Below are 17,017 nucleotides of genomic sequence, written 5' to 3' on the forward strand. Positions count from 1 at the left end.
CATTTCAGACTTGGCTCAATTTTCTATCCCGCCTCAGCCCGTCCAGATCGGCAATTGCCGGACGGAAGCCTCGCGCGTCCAGCAATTAATTGTCTAACTACATTCGTCGGCACAGACCAAGTCCAATCCACACGCCCTCGGTAATGCTGCACCACTTGGTGGTGCCTTACTCCTCAAAGCCTCACTCACCCACCCTACCCGTCCGGTCCCGTCCCCATTGACCGGATTTTGCCGGCCCCCAGGATGAACACCGTGGAATCTGGTGCCAATAGCAAGGCCAGCTCCACAACATCGGCGCCAACTACACCCCCAGGAATCCCAGCGCCCTACGGTAGGGCATGCGCCAACTGCGTCAAGGCCAAATGCAAGTGTTTTTACCGCGGTAGCGGTCGTGAGATCAGCAGTTGTGAAAGATGTCACCGACTGGGTAAAGACTGTGTGCCATCCGAGAGTGTCCGTAGGCGTACTTCAAGGCGCCAGGGCACGTCAAGGACTGCCCAACTTGAGGTATGTTACAAGCCAAGCATTTGTTGTTTTACTGTTTCTATTTTCTTTCTTTCTTTTTTTTTTCTTTTTCTTTTTTTTCTCTTCCAATCTTTTTTTCCTGTTCTCGTTCCCATGTCGGATTTCTTGGCTCCTAACTTAAGCATCTCGGTACGTATTTACACAGGAGAAGCTTGATGATCTGGTCTCGCTCCTCAAAACGCACCAACAAAAACCCGGAGTTGGACCCGCCGCTACATCCGGTCTGACTTCCCAAGGCCCGCCCACATCCAACAAAGACCTCTCTCGCGCTGGCCTGGCATTAATAGATCCCTCATCAACTATTGTTATTACCAATCATCAACAATCCTCCACTCTATCTCCTTTATACAACAAGGCAAAGAAGCCCACCATCGACGCGCCTCATGGGAGGCTAGGCGCCCCCAAATATGTCGCTCCTACATCTAGTATGCAACCTGATCAGGAAGCCGAAGAATGCTTCCAAGTTTTCTCCAAACATTTTCTCCACTCATTTCCTTTCTACTGTGTCACGGAAGACATGACTGCATCCCAGTTACAGCCCGAATACCCAGTCTTCATGCTTGCCATCAAGTCGATCTGCAGCAAGGTATTCTCGCTGCAGTTAAAGTATTCCGAGCAATTCCAGCACATGCTAGCACAAAAGATCTTGATAGAATGTGAGAACTCTATGGATCTACTGTTAGCTCTCATCACGTGCATTGGGTGGTAAGGAATATCCCTTGGGCAGACGTATAATAATAAACAAAACAGTTGGAAAAGGACTGACGTTGCTACAGGATTCATTTTCATGAGGTCAGGAGACCACACCTCACTGTTCTGACACGGTTGGCCATGTCACAAGTTATCGAGCTTGGTCTACATCGGCCGTTCGGTGAGACATCTGGGATCAACTCGTTTAAAAACGCAGAGGCAGCCGCTTCCCAAAACAAGGAGCCAGCACGCCCTAAACCAAATAACGAACAGCGTCGAGCCGCGCTGGGCTGTTACCTTGTCACCTCGTCGTAAGTATTACCTCGGAGCTAGTATAATTGAGCAGACGTCGACTGATGAAAGAGTAGTATGTTCACATCGATGAAGAGGGCAGAAGGACTACCATGGACGCCCTACCTTGAGGAGATGATGGCAGATCTAATCAGGGAGTCGGATTGGAAGGGAGACAACGTACTCGTGGCCCAAGTCAAATTTCAGCAGCTCCACGAGCAACTGTACAGAGCCCGATATCAGCCTGCTCCTGGCGACTGGGCTCTGGTCAAGGACCCGCACGATGGGCTTCCCTCATATTATATTAACTTGCTCAGGCAAACATCACGAGATTTGTGGTCCTCTTTGCCTGAGGAAGTGGCTGGTAATGGTAATCTCCCAACTGCCACCATGTCCGACACAGCTTCTCAATAGAACCCTTGTTACTGACGAATCTACTCACGACAGCTTCTGTCAGATTTTTCCAAAGATATCTGGAGCTGGTGATAGCCGAAAGCTCCATTGATCACAAAGAAGCACCATTCCCGAATCCAAAACAGGTCAACACGACGACCAGCGCAAGGCAGCTTGAGAATATTCATGCCCTAGTGGAAGCCTTGGAACGTTTCTTCGATGTCGTCCACGAAGCATCTCCCATGCGTCTCTATGGCATGCCCTACACCTGTGCTGGGGCAATACCGCTGTCCATGTGGATGCTTTTACAGCTGTGCATCAGTCGTGGCGACTCAGTCTGGAATCCCAGTGAGGTTCGCCGTCGCATGGACCTTCTGCATATAATCGATGGCCTGCGCGAAAAACTTGTGTCCATTCCCGACCTCGCGGGCCTGTCCAGCGTGGCAACACCTGACACTGCAAGTCCGGATGATCCGGAAAATCACAATATTTTCAGCAGGTGTGGACCAATCCTGGACAATGTTCGCATGTGTTGGGCGGCTGAACTCCAAAAACATACTGTACCGCCACCAGGTCTACAACGCCCCCACGAAAGTACGCCGCCGACAGTCTTCAATGGAAGCACGATTCCTGTCACGCAGCAGGGGCCCATTGCCACGCAGATGAGCATGCCCACGGGTTTTGAAAGCTATAGCCAACCTCAAGATCCGATGCCCATGGTGATGCCGCAGTACGACTTCTCTTCTTGGCTGTCATTTCCTCCTCTAGAACAAGGCTGGTACCCGATGGACGTCTCTTATAACTGATGACAAACAACGACTCAAACATGCGAAGGAGTTGGGATGAAGCTGTCACTATATTCTGGCACGTGGTGACGAATTATTTACTAGTAATGACACAAGGCAGTCCAGACTTGGCGTTCCTCAAATGGTCAGCTTTGGCTTACTATGAATAGAACAACGAAAGAAACATTTCATTTAATATTTTAGACATTTAGCGGGAAGACGAATTATATTATAGCTTTTGGTTAAAAAATTATTTCTCAAATTCTCAACCAATAATAACATTTGAAATTGGATGTATTAATTTCAATTTTAGTGTTTTTTGCACCACAACTGTTTCTAAAAACCGGTTTTCCATTTTCCACGTTTTCGGAAACCGCATGTTTTTTTTCTTTTTTTTTTTAAAAAATATTTGAAGAATGATTGAATAATCTTTTTGAACTACTTTATGCAACATAAATTGATGATTCCTAGTTTTTGTAATAAGACGGGTGTTTTCTGTAAAAGAAAACCAACCTCTTCAAGATTTTGCGGAAAAGTAAGGATAAATTTCATCAAATCTTGTTAAATTGTTTTTATCATTATTTAGTTTTTGAGCCAAGACTTTAAGTTATTCCAGGACTACTAAAAACGAGTATGTTATCGACACAGATTAAACTAAAAAGTTCATAAATTAACAGAACGGGTGGAAAATCCCCATTAAAGTCTTCGTAAATATAGCCTTTTTTACAAATAAACAGCGAAATCCCAGTTTTTTTTTTAGAACCGGTTGTTGTACTATATTCAAGTACTTCTTTTATTAGATGTGTTTTTGTATGCGTTGATAGACATCTTCTGTTTCATAATGGTAGCATTTATCTTAGTAAAATATTACCTGTTTTAACGTTGGTATTTCTTTACAAACCCGGAAAATTTAAATGTTACGGGTTGAGTAAAATATAAAACATAAGAGATTGGTATTTAAATAATTACGGGGTTGCAAGAAACCATGAACGAATCTATTTCAAGTTTACTTTATATACTGGTTAAAAATTAATAATCTATTTGTTGAATTGTTTCTTTTTGTTTGATACTTGGTGAAAAGTATTTTCATTGTTTCCTTCATAGTTTTTAAACCTAAAATGAAGCCAAAAATTATCATCATCAAAATGTTGCGATTTTTAGTGTCATAGCCCGGGCTACTTTTACTCTATGATGACTATGGTTTGGGTAATTAAACCCCAGATTAAATCGCTTATATTCTTTATTTTGGTGTGCCGCAATGAGTTTGTTTCTCATATTTTTCCTGTTTCTCCCTCCTTTGATTAAAAATCTTATCCACGTTTTCTTTTTTAGAAATATGAAAAAACAGTGTGTTAGTATATTTGGATTGAGCTATTTTGCATACAAATCTGGTGGGATACGTGCTGACCATTTCAGGGCACTGACCGTGTTAGGGACGCCAAATCTAGGGTATGCATTCAGTACTTACCTTGAGGTTGTGCGCTGTCACCTTGTCATGGATGCATCCTTGTGGTGAAATCTGGTGTTCCAGGGCTTTTCTTAATCAAACGCCCGCCCAGTATACCACCGCTTGCATCATCAGGCTGGCTCAACTGGTGACCCAGGACAGGAAGACCATGTTTCACTCGCCCCAACATACGCAGAGAAAGGACAAAGATGCCGGGATGGGTAACCAAGTACCCATGTCTGTGACTCTAGGGCTGCAGTTAATACCTTTGTGTTTTGTCCACAGACGACTGATACTGTTTCCTACGCTCATGATGAAGGTGAACCAAGCCAGAAAGATGCTTCCTTTTGTGTTTTCCTGTCTAGAAGATAGTTATGCACAGCTCGTGTTGTCAGTCAACACACAAGATAAGATATATGGTCATGGAATTGAAATTGCGCCGACTAGTGCCGCCACGCCACATACCAGGATAGTTGCTTACCAGATAGACAAGGTAATATTGAGAGGGTGGAAAGAATGTACCTCCAATGGAATTTTGATAAGGCTCTCGTGGGCATGCCATTCGCCGAGACTTGAGGTGCTGTGTAGCTGACAGTATGGCAGAATCTTCCCGATACCGAAAGGGGGGGAGGGGACAGCTGGAAAATACCCGCATGCCTCACGGTGACTTTTAGCCTTGAGAAAAAATCATTCCGAAATTTTTTATAGTGGTAATATGGCTGATTGGTGGCCAAGCCATCCGTTTTGCTTGGCGAAAAGGGCCGGGTGCAGACGAACCAAATGTATAGCCCACCCCTTTTGTGGCCAGAGCCAGGTTGGCCACCTTTGACAGCATCGAGAGTGAGGCACGCGCCATACTTGCCATGCACCCCGGACTTTTATGCCGTGCCACAGCAGTTCTAAACGGAGCCCTGGGACTATTAATAAAAGTTCCAAATTGCTTGCTGTCACAATTGCCGAAATTTGCTGGACGAAAAAAAGAAGTCGGACATGTTTGCCGCGTATAGAGCTGGTCTCCCAAGAAAAAAAAAAAGAAAAAAATTCAAACAAAGAGGAATTTCTACAGGGAGAAAATGAAGTCAATCTATGGGATATCCAGAGTAATATGCAGGAGGTCGGCCCTATTGAGCCCATAAGATATCATTGCCACTGGGCACGATGGTTTCTTACCCGGCTCGGCACTTTTTTTTTTCTTTTTTGGTCCATTTACTGAGAGCATGTACCGAAAGACTGCCGCCAAGCCGGAGGCGGGAACCCGCTTGTTGGGCATGTTTATGCATTTCAGCCTTGATATGTATATAACCAGATTTCTGGACAGCTTCCCAGCGCCAATTTATCGTCTGCCCCTCTGTCGTTCAGCAGCCTTTGTTCAGTTGAAATTCAGTCACCCTGCTTAGGGGGCAAAACGAGTTGGTACTCGACATTTGAGCAAAGACAGCAGCGTCAAAAAAAAAAAAGAAAATGGTCCGACTGCTCTCCGCCGCACTCCTGGTGCTTGGCCTTGTCGGTGGCATGGCGGCCGCCCAGGGATCGCAGCCAGATGCGCTCAAGCAGCTGGAGAACAAGGGGATGCCGCAGCTCATGGCGCAGATGGCCAAGTCCAAGACGTGCACGAACGCGACGATGCGCATCCGGAAAGAATGGTGAGTTTTGTCATTTGTTTTCTCTATTTCCCAGTGCCCCTCGGGGACGAGAGCTTTGATCTGGCCAGTGTCTCTGACTTTCTTGAAAACGAGGGGGAAAAAAGGGGCGATTTGCCGGGTGCGGAGCGCAAAAAATACATCGGTGAGTAACTTGAATGACTTCGGCTGGTGGCTTGAGAGGCTTTGGGAATATTTTCTAACGTTCAGAATAGCTGCCGTGCTTTGCTTGTCCCAGCGTCCGTCGCGCTACTCCCCGTCCGTGTGCCCCGGCTGCAAATCTCGATATGACGACTTTGTTGCCGTTCACATACAGTTTACTCCCACTATTCACGGCACAGTGAGTTAGTTACCTTTGATAGCAGCGGCGGTTGGTGGAGACCATAGATTCTGCGTCGGCATATCCTCTTGCTTATTTGTCTCTTTTTCCTCTGGGGACCCAACCACCCTTTGACCCAAACTGTTCGATGCTAATGCGCCTTAATATTCTACTGACGGGAATCGTAGGGAAACTTTTTGTCTTGGCACAGACACTACACCTTTGCTTTCGAGTCGGCTCTCATCACGGAGTGCGGCTACACTGGCGCGCAGCCGTACTGGGACTATGGCCGCTGGGCTCAAGACCCGCTCAACAGCCCAATCTTTGACGGCAGCGACACTAGCATGTCTGGCAACGGCGAGAAGATCTCCCACAAGTCCACAATATCACCTCCCGGGGAAGGCGGTGGCTGTTTGATGTCGGGTCCATTCAAGAAGTGAGTCTTGGCTTGGAAAAGCAAGGTTTTTTTTTTATTTTATTTCTTTTTTTTTCGATCAGACTTGGGGACTTGACTACTAACAAGGTCTTTTTCTTTTCTTTTTTTTTGCCTCAGCATGACCGTGTATCTGGGACCACTTGCGGCAACGGCGGACCCGAGACCAAAGGCCAACCCGCAGGCCAACGGGTTGGGCTCAAACCCGCGCTGCATCCAGCGCGACATCACCAACTATCTGTCGTCGCGGTACGGGCGGACGCAGGACATTGTGAACCTCATCACCAAGAACAACGCCATCGGGACTTTTCAGACGGCAATGCAGTCAACCATTGGCACCATGGGGATACATGGAGTTGGGCACTTTGTGCACGGCAGCCAGGATCCGGGAGGAGACTTTTATGTCAGCCCGAACGATCCAGTGTTTTGGCTGCACCACTGTATGTGACTCCTTTTCAAAAGACCCGTTCCCAACGATTGTTTGGGCACAGCGCACACGTAAACTGACTGAATTCTTTTTTTTTGCAGCCATGATCGACAGGGTCTGGACGATCTGGCAGTCCCAAGACTTGGCGAACCGCCTCATGACCATCGCCGGCGGCACGTCAATGTTTGGAGGCGGGCGCTCGCAATCGTTGGATGACTTGATCAATTTGGGCAATGTGGAGCCGACGGACAAGAAATGGAAGATTCGGGAGCTTGTCAGTGTCACGGATGGGCCGCTTTGCTACATGTATCAGTGAGGGGGGAAAAGTTGAGAAGTGATTGCGTGGTAGTGTCAGGGGCTATCATGTCTTGTGTGCATTGGGCCCCCTGCGAGTTCTGCTGTCTTTCTTTATCAAGTCAGAATCGAGATCGCCGACATCAGCTGCCTAGAGGATCCTTCATAGCAGCAGCTTGCTCTGGCGAGACCTTGATGCCAAAATACTTGTCCAGCCCCTTGATCCGCTGATCCTCGCTCTGTAGCTTCTCCACGACCTCCTCCTTGCCGGCGATGATCCTCTTTATTTTATCATTAAACAGCACCCAGGTCCCCTTTGCCGCACAATCCCCGCGACAAGGCAGCCCAAAGTCGCCGTCGACTTCGCCCTCGGGCACGGTCCGCACGGCCATGACGTTGTTGAGAAAGAAGCTGGTCGGGTGCATCATGGTGTGAAAGTTGAACACGTCGTAGTCCTCGGGGAAGAACTCGGCGTCCATGAAGCTGTACCGCTCGCGCCAGTCCTCGCCGTCCTCGCGCGTCGAGTACACCCACACGCGCTGGTCGGCGTGCAGGTGCTGCCGCGGTATGCTGCGCCACTCGACGCGGCCCATGGACGACGGAGGGATGCGCACGAAATCGTGCCGGCCGCCCGCGTCCCTGCTCGGGAGTGGGACGGGCATCGGTGGGCCGCCCTCGCCGAAGCCCACGTCGACTTGATATCGCTGGCCGTCGATGGCGACGATGTTGAGCATGTGACTCCTGGATTGAAATTTTTTTTTTTGTTTCTTTTGTCAGCGTTTTTTTTTTCTTTTTCTGCTCCACAAAACCCTGGGGGGTCTGTCTTGGGATGTGATGTGGCTGGCTCACAACCCCGAGAACCTTCCCGAGTCATCCGCCTTCTTGATCCGCCCGCCCACGTTGAGGACGTCGAAGCCGAGCCCGCGCATCACGGCCGAGAAGAAGGCGTTGACTTCCATGCAGTAGCCGCCGCGCCCCTGGACGACGATCTTGTCGAACAGGTCTTGCTGTTCGAGCGACAGCGGCGGCGTCTTGTCGTTGTAGCGCAGCGAAATGTTCTCGAACGGGACGCGGGCGACGTGGCGGGCCTGGATCTCGGTGAGCGCGGCCAGGGTCGGCGGCGGCAGAGTCCCCGAACCCGCATGCCGGAAGCCGATGTGGTCCAGGTACTGCTCGATCTGAATTTTGGTGTACGATGCCATTGCCTTTTGGAGCTAGTCATGTGAATCCTGCCTAGGCAATTACAAAAGGTACACAAGAGAATCGCTTTTTTTTTTTTTTTTTTGTTGTCGTTTGCAAGTGAGTGGGTGACAACACACCGGTTCGGCATTGCCGTCGCCCCCGCATTGTTCGCAGCACGAGGGTGGGCCGTGACAGCTCAATGACGTGCCTACCAATTTTTTCATAGTTCCGCTTGACGACCGACTACAATCTCGCGCCGACAATGCAATTGAGAGTGTTTCGCTGCCGCTAGAGACGCAGCCTACATGGCCTTTCATGATGCAGTAAGTCTGTCTCCGTGCAACCTTGACAGCTGAGAAGTTGTTACACTACGCTCGTGGGAAGAACGAGAGCATTCACGAGACTGTTTGTTCGTCGTGACAGCGGCAACGTTTATCGCCGTGCTGTTATGGATAAGAATTGGTAAAATAGCGTCTCTTGGACAGGGGACAGAATGATCAGCTAGCTATTAATATATATATATATATATATATATATATATATATATACTTTATACAAGCTGGAAGCTCGTCGAAACATTCCATCGAGCCTTCTGGATGCAATTAATTTCACTGTGGTTTTGTTGCACTGCATGTCGTGGGTTAAGGCCTGTTAGCCTCTTGGGACTGGACAGTCCAAAAAGTTTGAAATCGGAATTTTACATTCGACTCAGTTTGAGATGCTCTTCCCTCATTATGCGGACAGATGTCTAGTCTTATCTTATTGCCAACCTTGCTCTTTAAACTGGGCTGGGTAGTCAGTAAGAAAATATCATACAACGAGCTGAGACAACATTTGTCAACATACGCAGCTACCCCTGATTGAATGTATTGTCGGATCAGGGGCTACATTCGTCATAGGTAGTCTGCAGTCATGACCGGACTTCGTACTTTCCATTCGCTCCGATAAACAAACCCAGTCTTCAACTCTTCGATAGCAAACAAATTAATTTGCAGGTTGCGTAGTGATTGATCGGCGGCACACGCACGTCGTGTCCGACAAATCCGGGATGAAGATCTACCTTCCTCTCCCATGTGCATAACAGCTCGGAGATCTCCGCTGTTGCCATGAATCGGGCCCCACATCAATCGTCCCCTACCCTAGATATCATGTCCCCTTGGCGCGAACTACTGTTGCTGTTCCAAGATAGCCACTCGCAAGTACTTGCCATTGTTGGGATTCTGGGGATTATTGGTTTACCCGGGCTCCATTCAGCCTGGCCGCAGTAACTCACAAACTTATCAGATAACTACGAACTTGTCGGTCGCCCCCTCTGTTCGAACTGACCGACAGCCATGAATGGAATAGGGTGGGACTCACTAACCGAGATCCCACTTGGTTATGATCATAATAAATCAGCTTTTATTTTTGCAGCTTTTCTTTCCAAACACCCAGTCAGTGAAGGGGGTCTGGAGATTAAATTTTATGGATTTCTCAACTCGAGACCGGGTTTCACAACACTAATCTGAGGTAGAATTAGCTGACTATCTTATACCCAGCATAATATTGCAGCATCATGTCAATCAACCATCTTAATCAAAGGGTGAAAACAAAAGAAGAAAAGAAAAACTGGTATAAAGCGATTGACGATTTCCCCGAACCTGCCAAAAAGAACTTTTTTTTTNNTTTTTCAAGAACTCAAACTCAAAGCACAACTGTCTCACTTGTATTCAAAATTCGTTTTCCACTCCATGTTCCAAAGTATTTGATATTCTTCCAAACGAAACCGCCATCATGCGTTCGGAATCCACCCTCTTCGCCTTCGCTCTAATTGCGACCCATCTCGACGTCACAGCGGCCAAGGGATGCCCATATTCTATACGGCAAAGAGAAGGCTGGAAAGAAGTCAAATGGGGGGTCATTGAGGCTGGAGACCATATAACCATACCAATTCGCGGTTATGCTGTTAAAATTTCTGCCGATAAGAATTGCGATTTGTCACAAAAGGGTCTGCCTAGACACGAGTATACAATCGTTCGAGGAGACACGTCTCCACCGCCACCTCAGTCTTGTACCATTACGCGCAGAGGAACAGCATACGGGAGAGGTTGCCGCATGTTGGAGGGTTGAAGACATGTCTCGGGTTCATGTCGGCAGTGCCGAGTAGTGGAAAGGGTCAAAAAGCACATGTTACTTTTCTGAAATAGCGATATAGAATACGTAATACTAAACCGCTTGTGATATAGTATTCACTCGTGGACAAAAATACATATGACGCACACCATCAGCATGCATGTGAGTTTGACAGCAACAGAATCTACGACATGTTCATCAAGACCACCTCAAACAAACACTCCTCGAGTTTCTTTCGGGGCAGACAACCAAATTGTTGTCTTGTCCATGTCCACGTTCACAAAGCCTTTGTCACACAAAGGCCACATTCGCATTTATCAAACAAAGGGCCAGGTCGACCGTGAGTCAACGTCTTTTTACAAAGGGCTAAGCTCATATGTTGGAATCTCACACTCTTGTACTCATAATTCATCAGTGGCAATATTGCATACCAGAATAAAAACGCAAGCAATCCCAATAAGCAACCTCCATTACCACTATACTGTCTCCCAAATAAGGAAAAAAAAAAACGCACAACAACAAGCCCAAAGGTTCGCAGTAACGCATACGAAACGAAAAAAAAGAAAAGAAAATGTTTCGCAATTCTCCTGTAAAGCGGCTGGCGAGGCAGGCAGGTCGTCTGGCCGGGAAAGCGAGGCGAATCGTCTGCAACCTGTGTGGATCCTGCAAGCGAGACGATAGTTGCACTTCATCTCAGCCCGACCTTGGCAACCGACGTCGTCGGCGCGGGTCACTTGCCAGTCCTGCTGACTACCCGATACCCGAAATGAAGCAGAAGTCTGACCTAGGCTTTACAGCGATGGAGTTTTATCCCCGCCATGAGCTCGTCAGACGCCGGGACCGTCCCATTATCATCACCACAGCGAGTCGCACCACCTCGGTGCCCGAACGTACCACCAACCAGTCATCGAGAAATGGTGTTCGCTACGATGGACGAGCAACCTGAGTGGCCTTTAGAGTTGAGTTCTACTGAAGTAGCAGTGCCTCATCAGTGTCGACCCCACCGCACGGTTTGCCGTTTGATGGGCAATTCAGGGACACCTACGGTAAGACACACCCACTGATTTTCAGGGATATAATAACACGCATGAGCGCAAGAATTGAGCTGTTAGAGTTACCTCCAAAGAAAGAGAGACCAAGTCCAGCATTTCACACAAGTGGTCCTTGCTTTTTTCAGGTCTAGCGGCAGTAGCAGTCGCAGAAGTAACATCCCAAAAGATTCCCATCTATAAAAATCTAGTATATACCCAACCATCCCCGTTGACGCCGGACAAGACCCAAGGTAAATACGTTGGTGCATGTCGCCAGAAAAGCATAAAACCACAAAAGCAAAAAAAGCCAAACTCGAATTACCATACCACGACCCGAATGTTAGATTTCTCCCGCAGAAAAACAGCGGCCAATTAGTTCCCTTCAAGCCTAGTATCTCCATCCAACCAAGGTTCAAACTAGGATACTTGACACAACGCAAGACCCGATACAAAAGGGTCTGATGAGCTCTTGTTTGTAGGGCGTCGGATATTGCCGGGCTAGGTTTCCTCTTCATTGACGTATGTCGCGTTCGGACAAGGTTGCCTACTCTTATTAGTCGGATCCCCACCCCCCTTCACTCCCGTTATCTGAGTTGCCCCCATCAAAGGATTCATCGCCCCCATCAACGGATTCATCGTCCCCCTCCGCCGAATGCTTTCCCGAACGGTGACGGCCGCGAAACATCTTTTTTGCCTGCTTGAGTGCTGCCGAGCAAGCTTTTTTGGTGCAGCTCTTCCCCTTTTCCTTCACCTTCTGCATGAGCTTTGCGCGCTTCCCACCCGAATTTGCTCCCGGATTTCCTCCCGGATTTCCTCCCGGATTTCCTCCCGGATATCCTCCCTGGTATCCTCCCGGATTTCCTCCCGGGTATCCTCCCGGGTATCCTCCCGGGTATCCTCCCGAGTATCCTCCCGGGTATCCTCCCGGGTATCCTCCCGGATATCCTCCCGCACGCCTTTCAATCAATCCCGTGTTAGATAGGTCCGGGCTTGACTGTTCCGTGGCATATCCGGCAACATCAATCGCTGGTTGTGGAAGTGGAGCGCTCAATACCGTAAGGTTGAAAGTCAGGAGGGTAGCGAGTTGGAAAAAGCTGAGAAACCGCATTTTGGAGTTAATAAACAAAAATTATAATAAAAGATTTAAAAAGTTGTGGTAATCGGGTAGTAGTTTGATCAAACGAGTGGGAAAGCAAGAAAGATGCTGATGAAAAAAAAACAAAACCAAATTGATTTCTTTGGGCGAGAACAAGACTTTAAATATTATAAAAAGAAGTTATATCGAATCAAGTGAACATAGCTTTCTAAGCCTAGATCGGAGTCAATATTCTATTAAAAAAACCCCCCAAGTAGCGAGTCAGTGTAAAATGTATTTAAAAGTTTTAAAGTCGGGATCCCCCAATTAAATATGGAGATTCACAAATGCCATGATCGGCGGCTCGTATTTGAGTGTTTTTTTTTTTAAGAAATAAAAAATAACCATCCTAATCAAGAGTCTACATACTTTAAATAAGCAACGTTAAACGCTATATCCTAGCCACCCATGAACTACGCCACCTTCAAAAAAATGCTAACAAAATGATAAAGGTTTAAGAAGGGCGTAGTTATTCCAACACCTGGAAGAATGAATTAACCCTAAATGGATATTTTTACAATGGGTTTCGTTTTGCAGTACAACATCACAACAACGGTAATAACGCTAAAAGGTTATTCACAGCCGTTTTCCGGTGCCAAAAACTATATTTAGAAAATAATTTCTGTCTAGATAAAAACACGTAAGATTCAGGTAACCTTAGGTGTATCCGAAAATTACAGGATTATAATGTATAAACGTTTTCCCACGATTTCGGTTAACCAACCCGCCAACCTAATTATTTACCTGTGCGCACGTAACAGTCCCGCAACTACGTGGAAATAGAAATTTAAAAACTATTAGTACAAACGGTTAATCGGGAATAGTTTTTTTTTTTTTTTTTTTTTTTTGACATCAACAACTTTTACACGTTTTAGCTGTAGGGTGGGACGTGTGGTTTCGCAGTTAGGCATTTTGTCCTGTAAAATGAAACGCACCGTAAAGGTATCCATTCAGTGTTGATTTATTCGTTCCAGGTGCTGAAATAACCACACCCTTTAACAAAGATTTAAATACAAAACCTCTAAGACACAATATTCGTCGAATGGTAGCACTCCCGGAGATTGCCGGATAATTTTCCGTACGACGTATTGGCGTGAACGTCGGTTTCCTTGGTTACCTTCGCGTTGTACCAGGGTGCCGCGGACTTTGCCGAAACCTGGTGGCTGGTGAGTGCTTCCCCCGCCTTGTGGCCGGGACCGATGATCCCCCGCGGTTTTCGGTATCGATTGGACCCCCCTAGTCTAAATGAATTTGGATCCGCAGCCGGGCTGGGGATTGAAGTGAGGGGTTTTTGAGCTAGACTTGGTCTATGAACAAAGGCATCAGCATGAGGGAGTTGTACAGCGGCATGCAATGAGAAAGAATGGCCGCATCTCCCCTACCTCACTCAGGCATGTAAGCAATATTATGACAAATCGGCTTCACAGCGTATGTGCAGTATCATCAACAATAATCACTCGCCCATCGACTTCCCCGCACTAGGCTATTCGGGTGCCGGTCAAATCTGACCATCTTACATCAAAGCCTTACCGCGGCGTGATGCTACAAGCGAATGTAATTTTCTACATCGAGCCTCCCCCCCCGTCGCCAAGTTCGGGGTTAGGCGGGTTTTGAGGAGATTTGGTCCTGCACTATACACCTGTAGACAGGGGGACATTAGAGATGCAGGAGGCGATGCAACATTAGATTACCAAGCCGATCCACATGTTACGCAATACTGTGCCCCTTTCCTAATGTAATGCTTACTTCGGGTTCGGCGGATTGTTAGGAGAGGAAACTCTGTTGTGCTTGCAAGACACCTAAACCCCACGCGCTAACAACCATACGGGGAAGAAGGTTGGCTTATTCGACGGGAGGATTCGCTTCAAACTAGCGTGGTTTGGGTGCCAATATAGTAAGCGATGAGCCACCCGGTTTCCCTTGGCATTCTCACCTTGATTCTGGATCCCTACGTAGCCAAGCTCACCGGGCTACTTGGCGCGTATCTAGACTAGACGTCATGCTGCTTCATCATTACCTCTCGCACTATTTAAAGAGCGCAAAGGGCTTCGTTCTGGGTTCTTTTCTGTCCTCGCCCACTCAGGGACTCGACGACCAAATGGTTCTCGGCACAACAACCGTCACTACCAAAATGGCATCCTCCCTCTGCAGCGCATCGTCCTTCTCCTCGCTCTCCCTGGTGGGGGCAGAGATCTTGAACGTCATCGCCACGCCGGTTTCGGAGAACAAGACTGTGATCTACAACACAATCAGGACGCCGACGGTCCAGATCCAGCTCGACTACTGCAACGTCACCGTCAGCTACACGCACCCGGGGTACGACGACCTCATCAACGTCGAGACCTGGCTGCCTGGGCCCGAGGCGTGGAACGAGCGCATCTGGGGCACGGGCGGCGGCGGGTTCCGGGCCGGCCGGGACGCGCAGAACAACTACGGGTCGACCATGCCCATCGCGCTGCGCGACGGGTACGCGACCACGACCACGGACGCGGGCGTCGGAGAGGGCGAGCAGACCACCCTCGGCGACTGGGGCGTCGTGACGCCCGGCAACCTGGACGTGGTGCGGTACAGCAGCTTCGCCGGGCGGTCGCTCGAGGAGCAGGCGCTGCTGGGCCGGCAGGTGGTGGAGGCCTACTACGGGCGCGCGCAGAGGTTCTCGTACTTTGCCGGCTGCTCGCAGGGCGGCAGGCAGGCCATGACGCTGGCGCAAAAGTACCCGACGCTCTACGACGGCATCCTGGCCAGCGCGCCGGCGCTCTCGCTCAACGGCATCGGCCCGCAGCTCTACTGGCCGTACCAGTTCATGGTCGAGTCGGGCAAGGTGTCGCGGAACTGCGAGGTCCAGGCCATCACCGAGGCGGCGGTCGAGGCCTGCGACGCGTTCGACGGGGTCGAGGACGGCATCGTGGCCGACTACGAGCGGTGCGCCGCCGAGTTCGATCCCTTTTCCGTGGTGGGCGAGCCGGTGGACTGCGTCGACGGCGCGAGGACCGTGACGGAGGCCTCGGCCGCCGTGGTCAACGCCACGTGGGACGGGTTGCGGTCGCCGCAGGGGCGGCGGCTCTGGGCCCCCGTCACTCCCGGTACCGATCTCGTTGGCAACGGCACCAGGCCGCTGATGCCCGGTCTCGATATCGTGTCGAGCAACTGCTCGAGCGGCACCTGCGTCGGCTTCCCCTACCCGCTGGGGTCGTCCTTTGTCAAGCAGTTCCTCGCACGGGACACGGACTTGGACCTGAGCAAGTTGACAAAGGCCGAGTTTGACAGGCTCGTCAAGTTTGGAATGCTGGACTTGACCCAATGGCAGGCCAACATCCCCGACCTGACGGATTTCCACCGTGCAGGCGGGAAGATCATTACTCCGCACGGCACTGTAAGCTCCGCTCCCTTTCTCGTCGTCTTTTTCTTTGCTACATCGCAGGGATCATCTGATCTCAAATACTGACACCAACCAACCCAACCCTCTCAACTACAGGCTGACAGTCTCATCCCCATCGGCGGCACGTTGGAATACTACAAGCAGGTCGGGGCCGTCTCGCCCGACGTGCACGACTTTTACCGCGTCTTTGAGGTCCCCGGTCTGTCGCACTGCTACGGCGGCAAAGCGGGCGTTCCCGTGGAGCTGATGGAGCAGCTCCGGTCTTGGGTCGAGGACGGTACCAAGCCCGACAGTTCGACGTACGAGGCGCTGACCAAGGACGGGAACGTCGAGGACAGGCTGCTCTGCCCGTATCCCCAGAAGGCGACGTTTGATAAGGAGTGTGGCGACTCGGCCAAGGCGGCCTGCTGGGCATGCGTTGGGGAGCTGGCTTGATGATGTTATGGGGTGCAGTGGGAGTAAGTGGGAGTGGGGATAATTATTAATATGTCGCTTTTGGAGTATCTTCCTCGCAAAGGTGGTTGGCTACTGTTACGAAAACCACGATAATAATAGTTTAATCATGATCTTGTAATCTATAGCCATCATTAGGCCCTAGTCTCTAATTGTCTTGCATGTCCCATAAGCCCACACGTTCACAAAATAAAAGGAGAAAGAGAGAGAAAAAAAAAAAAAGGCAAGAACCATCTGAACTGTCATCAATCATCATCACAGTAAGACCAAACGACTGGCAAGCTGCAACATCGGATGACCGGGCCAGAGAACAGAGTAGAGCTGTAAGGTTTATTAGCTAGGTCTGTAACCGTCCGAGCGGGAGCATAGACTTGGGATGAACGTCAAAGATGAACGGGGGGTATGTTTTCCCTCAAGATTCACGTGGCAAGACCCTATCCGACAGATCCTAATCAAAAAGAAAAAGAAAAAAAAGAAAAAA

At 49.1% G+C, this 17,017-nt stretch overlaps 6 protein-coding genes across 6 annotated transcripts; 5 read left to right on the top strand and 1 right to left on the bottom strand.

The window, feature by feature from the left end:
* Nucleotides 1-243: 243 nt before the first annotated feature.
* PpBr36_10042 (uncharacterized protein) lies at nt 244-2,705 on the top strand (the record flags this gene model as incomplete). The annotated part of the gene is made up of 5 exons (XM_029897157.1): nt 244-507; nt 671-1,230; nt 1,302-1,526; nt 1,584-1,876; nt 1,954-2,705. The coding sequence occupies 5 exons, from the start codon at nt 244-246 to the stop codon at nt 2,703-2,705; spliced, it is 2,094 nt and encodes a 697-aa protein (XP_029745324.1).
* Nucleotides 2,706-5,592: 2,887 nt separating this feature from the next.
* PpBr36_10043 (uncharacterized protein) lies at nt 5,593-7,266 on the top strand (the record flags this gene model as incomplete). Its single annotated transcript, XM_029897158.1, has 6 exons — nt 5,593-5,774; nt 5,879-5,916; nt 5,987-6,111; nt 6,279-6,526; nt 6,644-6,963; nt 7,052-7,266. 6 exons carry the CDS (start codon nt 5,593-5,595, stop codon nt 7,264-7,266), a joined length of 1,128 nt encoding a protein of 375 aa, XP_029745323.1.
* Nucleotides 7,267-7,387: 121 nt separating this feature from the next.
* On the bottom strand, nt 7,388-8,446 carry PpBr36_10044 (uncharacterized protein; the record flags this gene model as incomplete). Its single annotated transcript, XM_029897159.1, has 2 exons — nt 7,388-7,985; nt 8,094-8,446. 2 exons carry the CDS (start codon nt 8,444-8,446, stop codon nt 7,388-7,390), a joined length of 951 nt encoding a protein of 316 aa, XP_029745329.1.
* Nucleotides 8,447-10,199: 1,753 nt separating this feature from the next.
* Nucleotides 10,200-10,535, top strand: PpBr36_10045 (uncharacterized protein; the record flags this gene model as incomplete). Its single annotated transcript, XM_029897160.1, has 1 exon — nt 10,200-10,535. The coding sequence occupies one exon, from the start codon at nt 10,200-10,202 to the stop codon at nt 10,533-10,535; it is 336 nt and encodes a 111-aa protein (XP_029745328.1).
* Nucleotides 10,536-11,109: 574 nt separating this feature from the next.
* Nucleotides 11,110-11,484, top strand: PpBr36_10046 (uncharacterized protein; the record flags this gene model as incomplete). Its single annotated transcript, XM_029897161.1, has 1 exon — nt 11,110-11,484. One exon carries the CDS (start codon nt 11,110-11,112, stop codon nt 11,482-11,484), a length of 375 nt encoding a protein of 124 aa, XP_029745327.1.
* A 3,219-nt stretch (nt 11,485-14,703) lies between these two features.
* On the top strand, nt 14,704-16,518 carry PpBr36_10047 (uncharacterized protein; the record flags this gene model as incomplete). Its single annotated transcript, XM_029897162.1, has 2 exons — nt 14,704-16,077; nt 16,180-16,518. 2 exons carry the CDS (start codon nt 14,704-14,706, stop codon nt 16,516-16,518), a joined length of 1,713 nt encoding a protein of 570 aa, XP_029745326.1.
* Between the last annotated feature and the right edge of the window lie 499 nt (nt 16,519-17,017).

Source organism: Pyricularia pennisetigena (genome assembly GCF_004337985.1).
Source record: "Pyricularia pennisetigena strain Br36 chromosome 7 map unlocalized Pyricularia_pennisetigena_Br36_Scf_7, whole genome shotgun sequence".
NCBI lineage: Eukaryota > Fungi > Ascomycota > Sordariomycetes > Magnaporthales > Pyriculariaceae > Pyricularia > Pyricularia pennisetigena.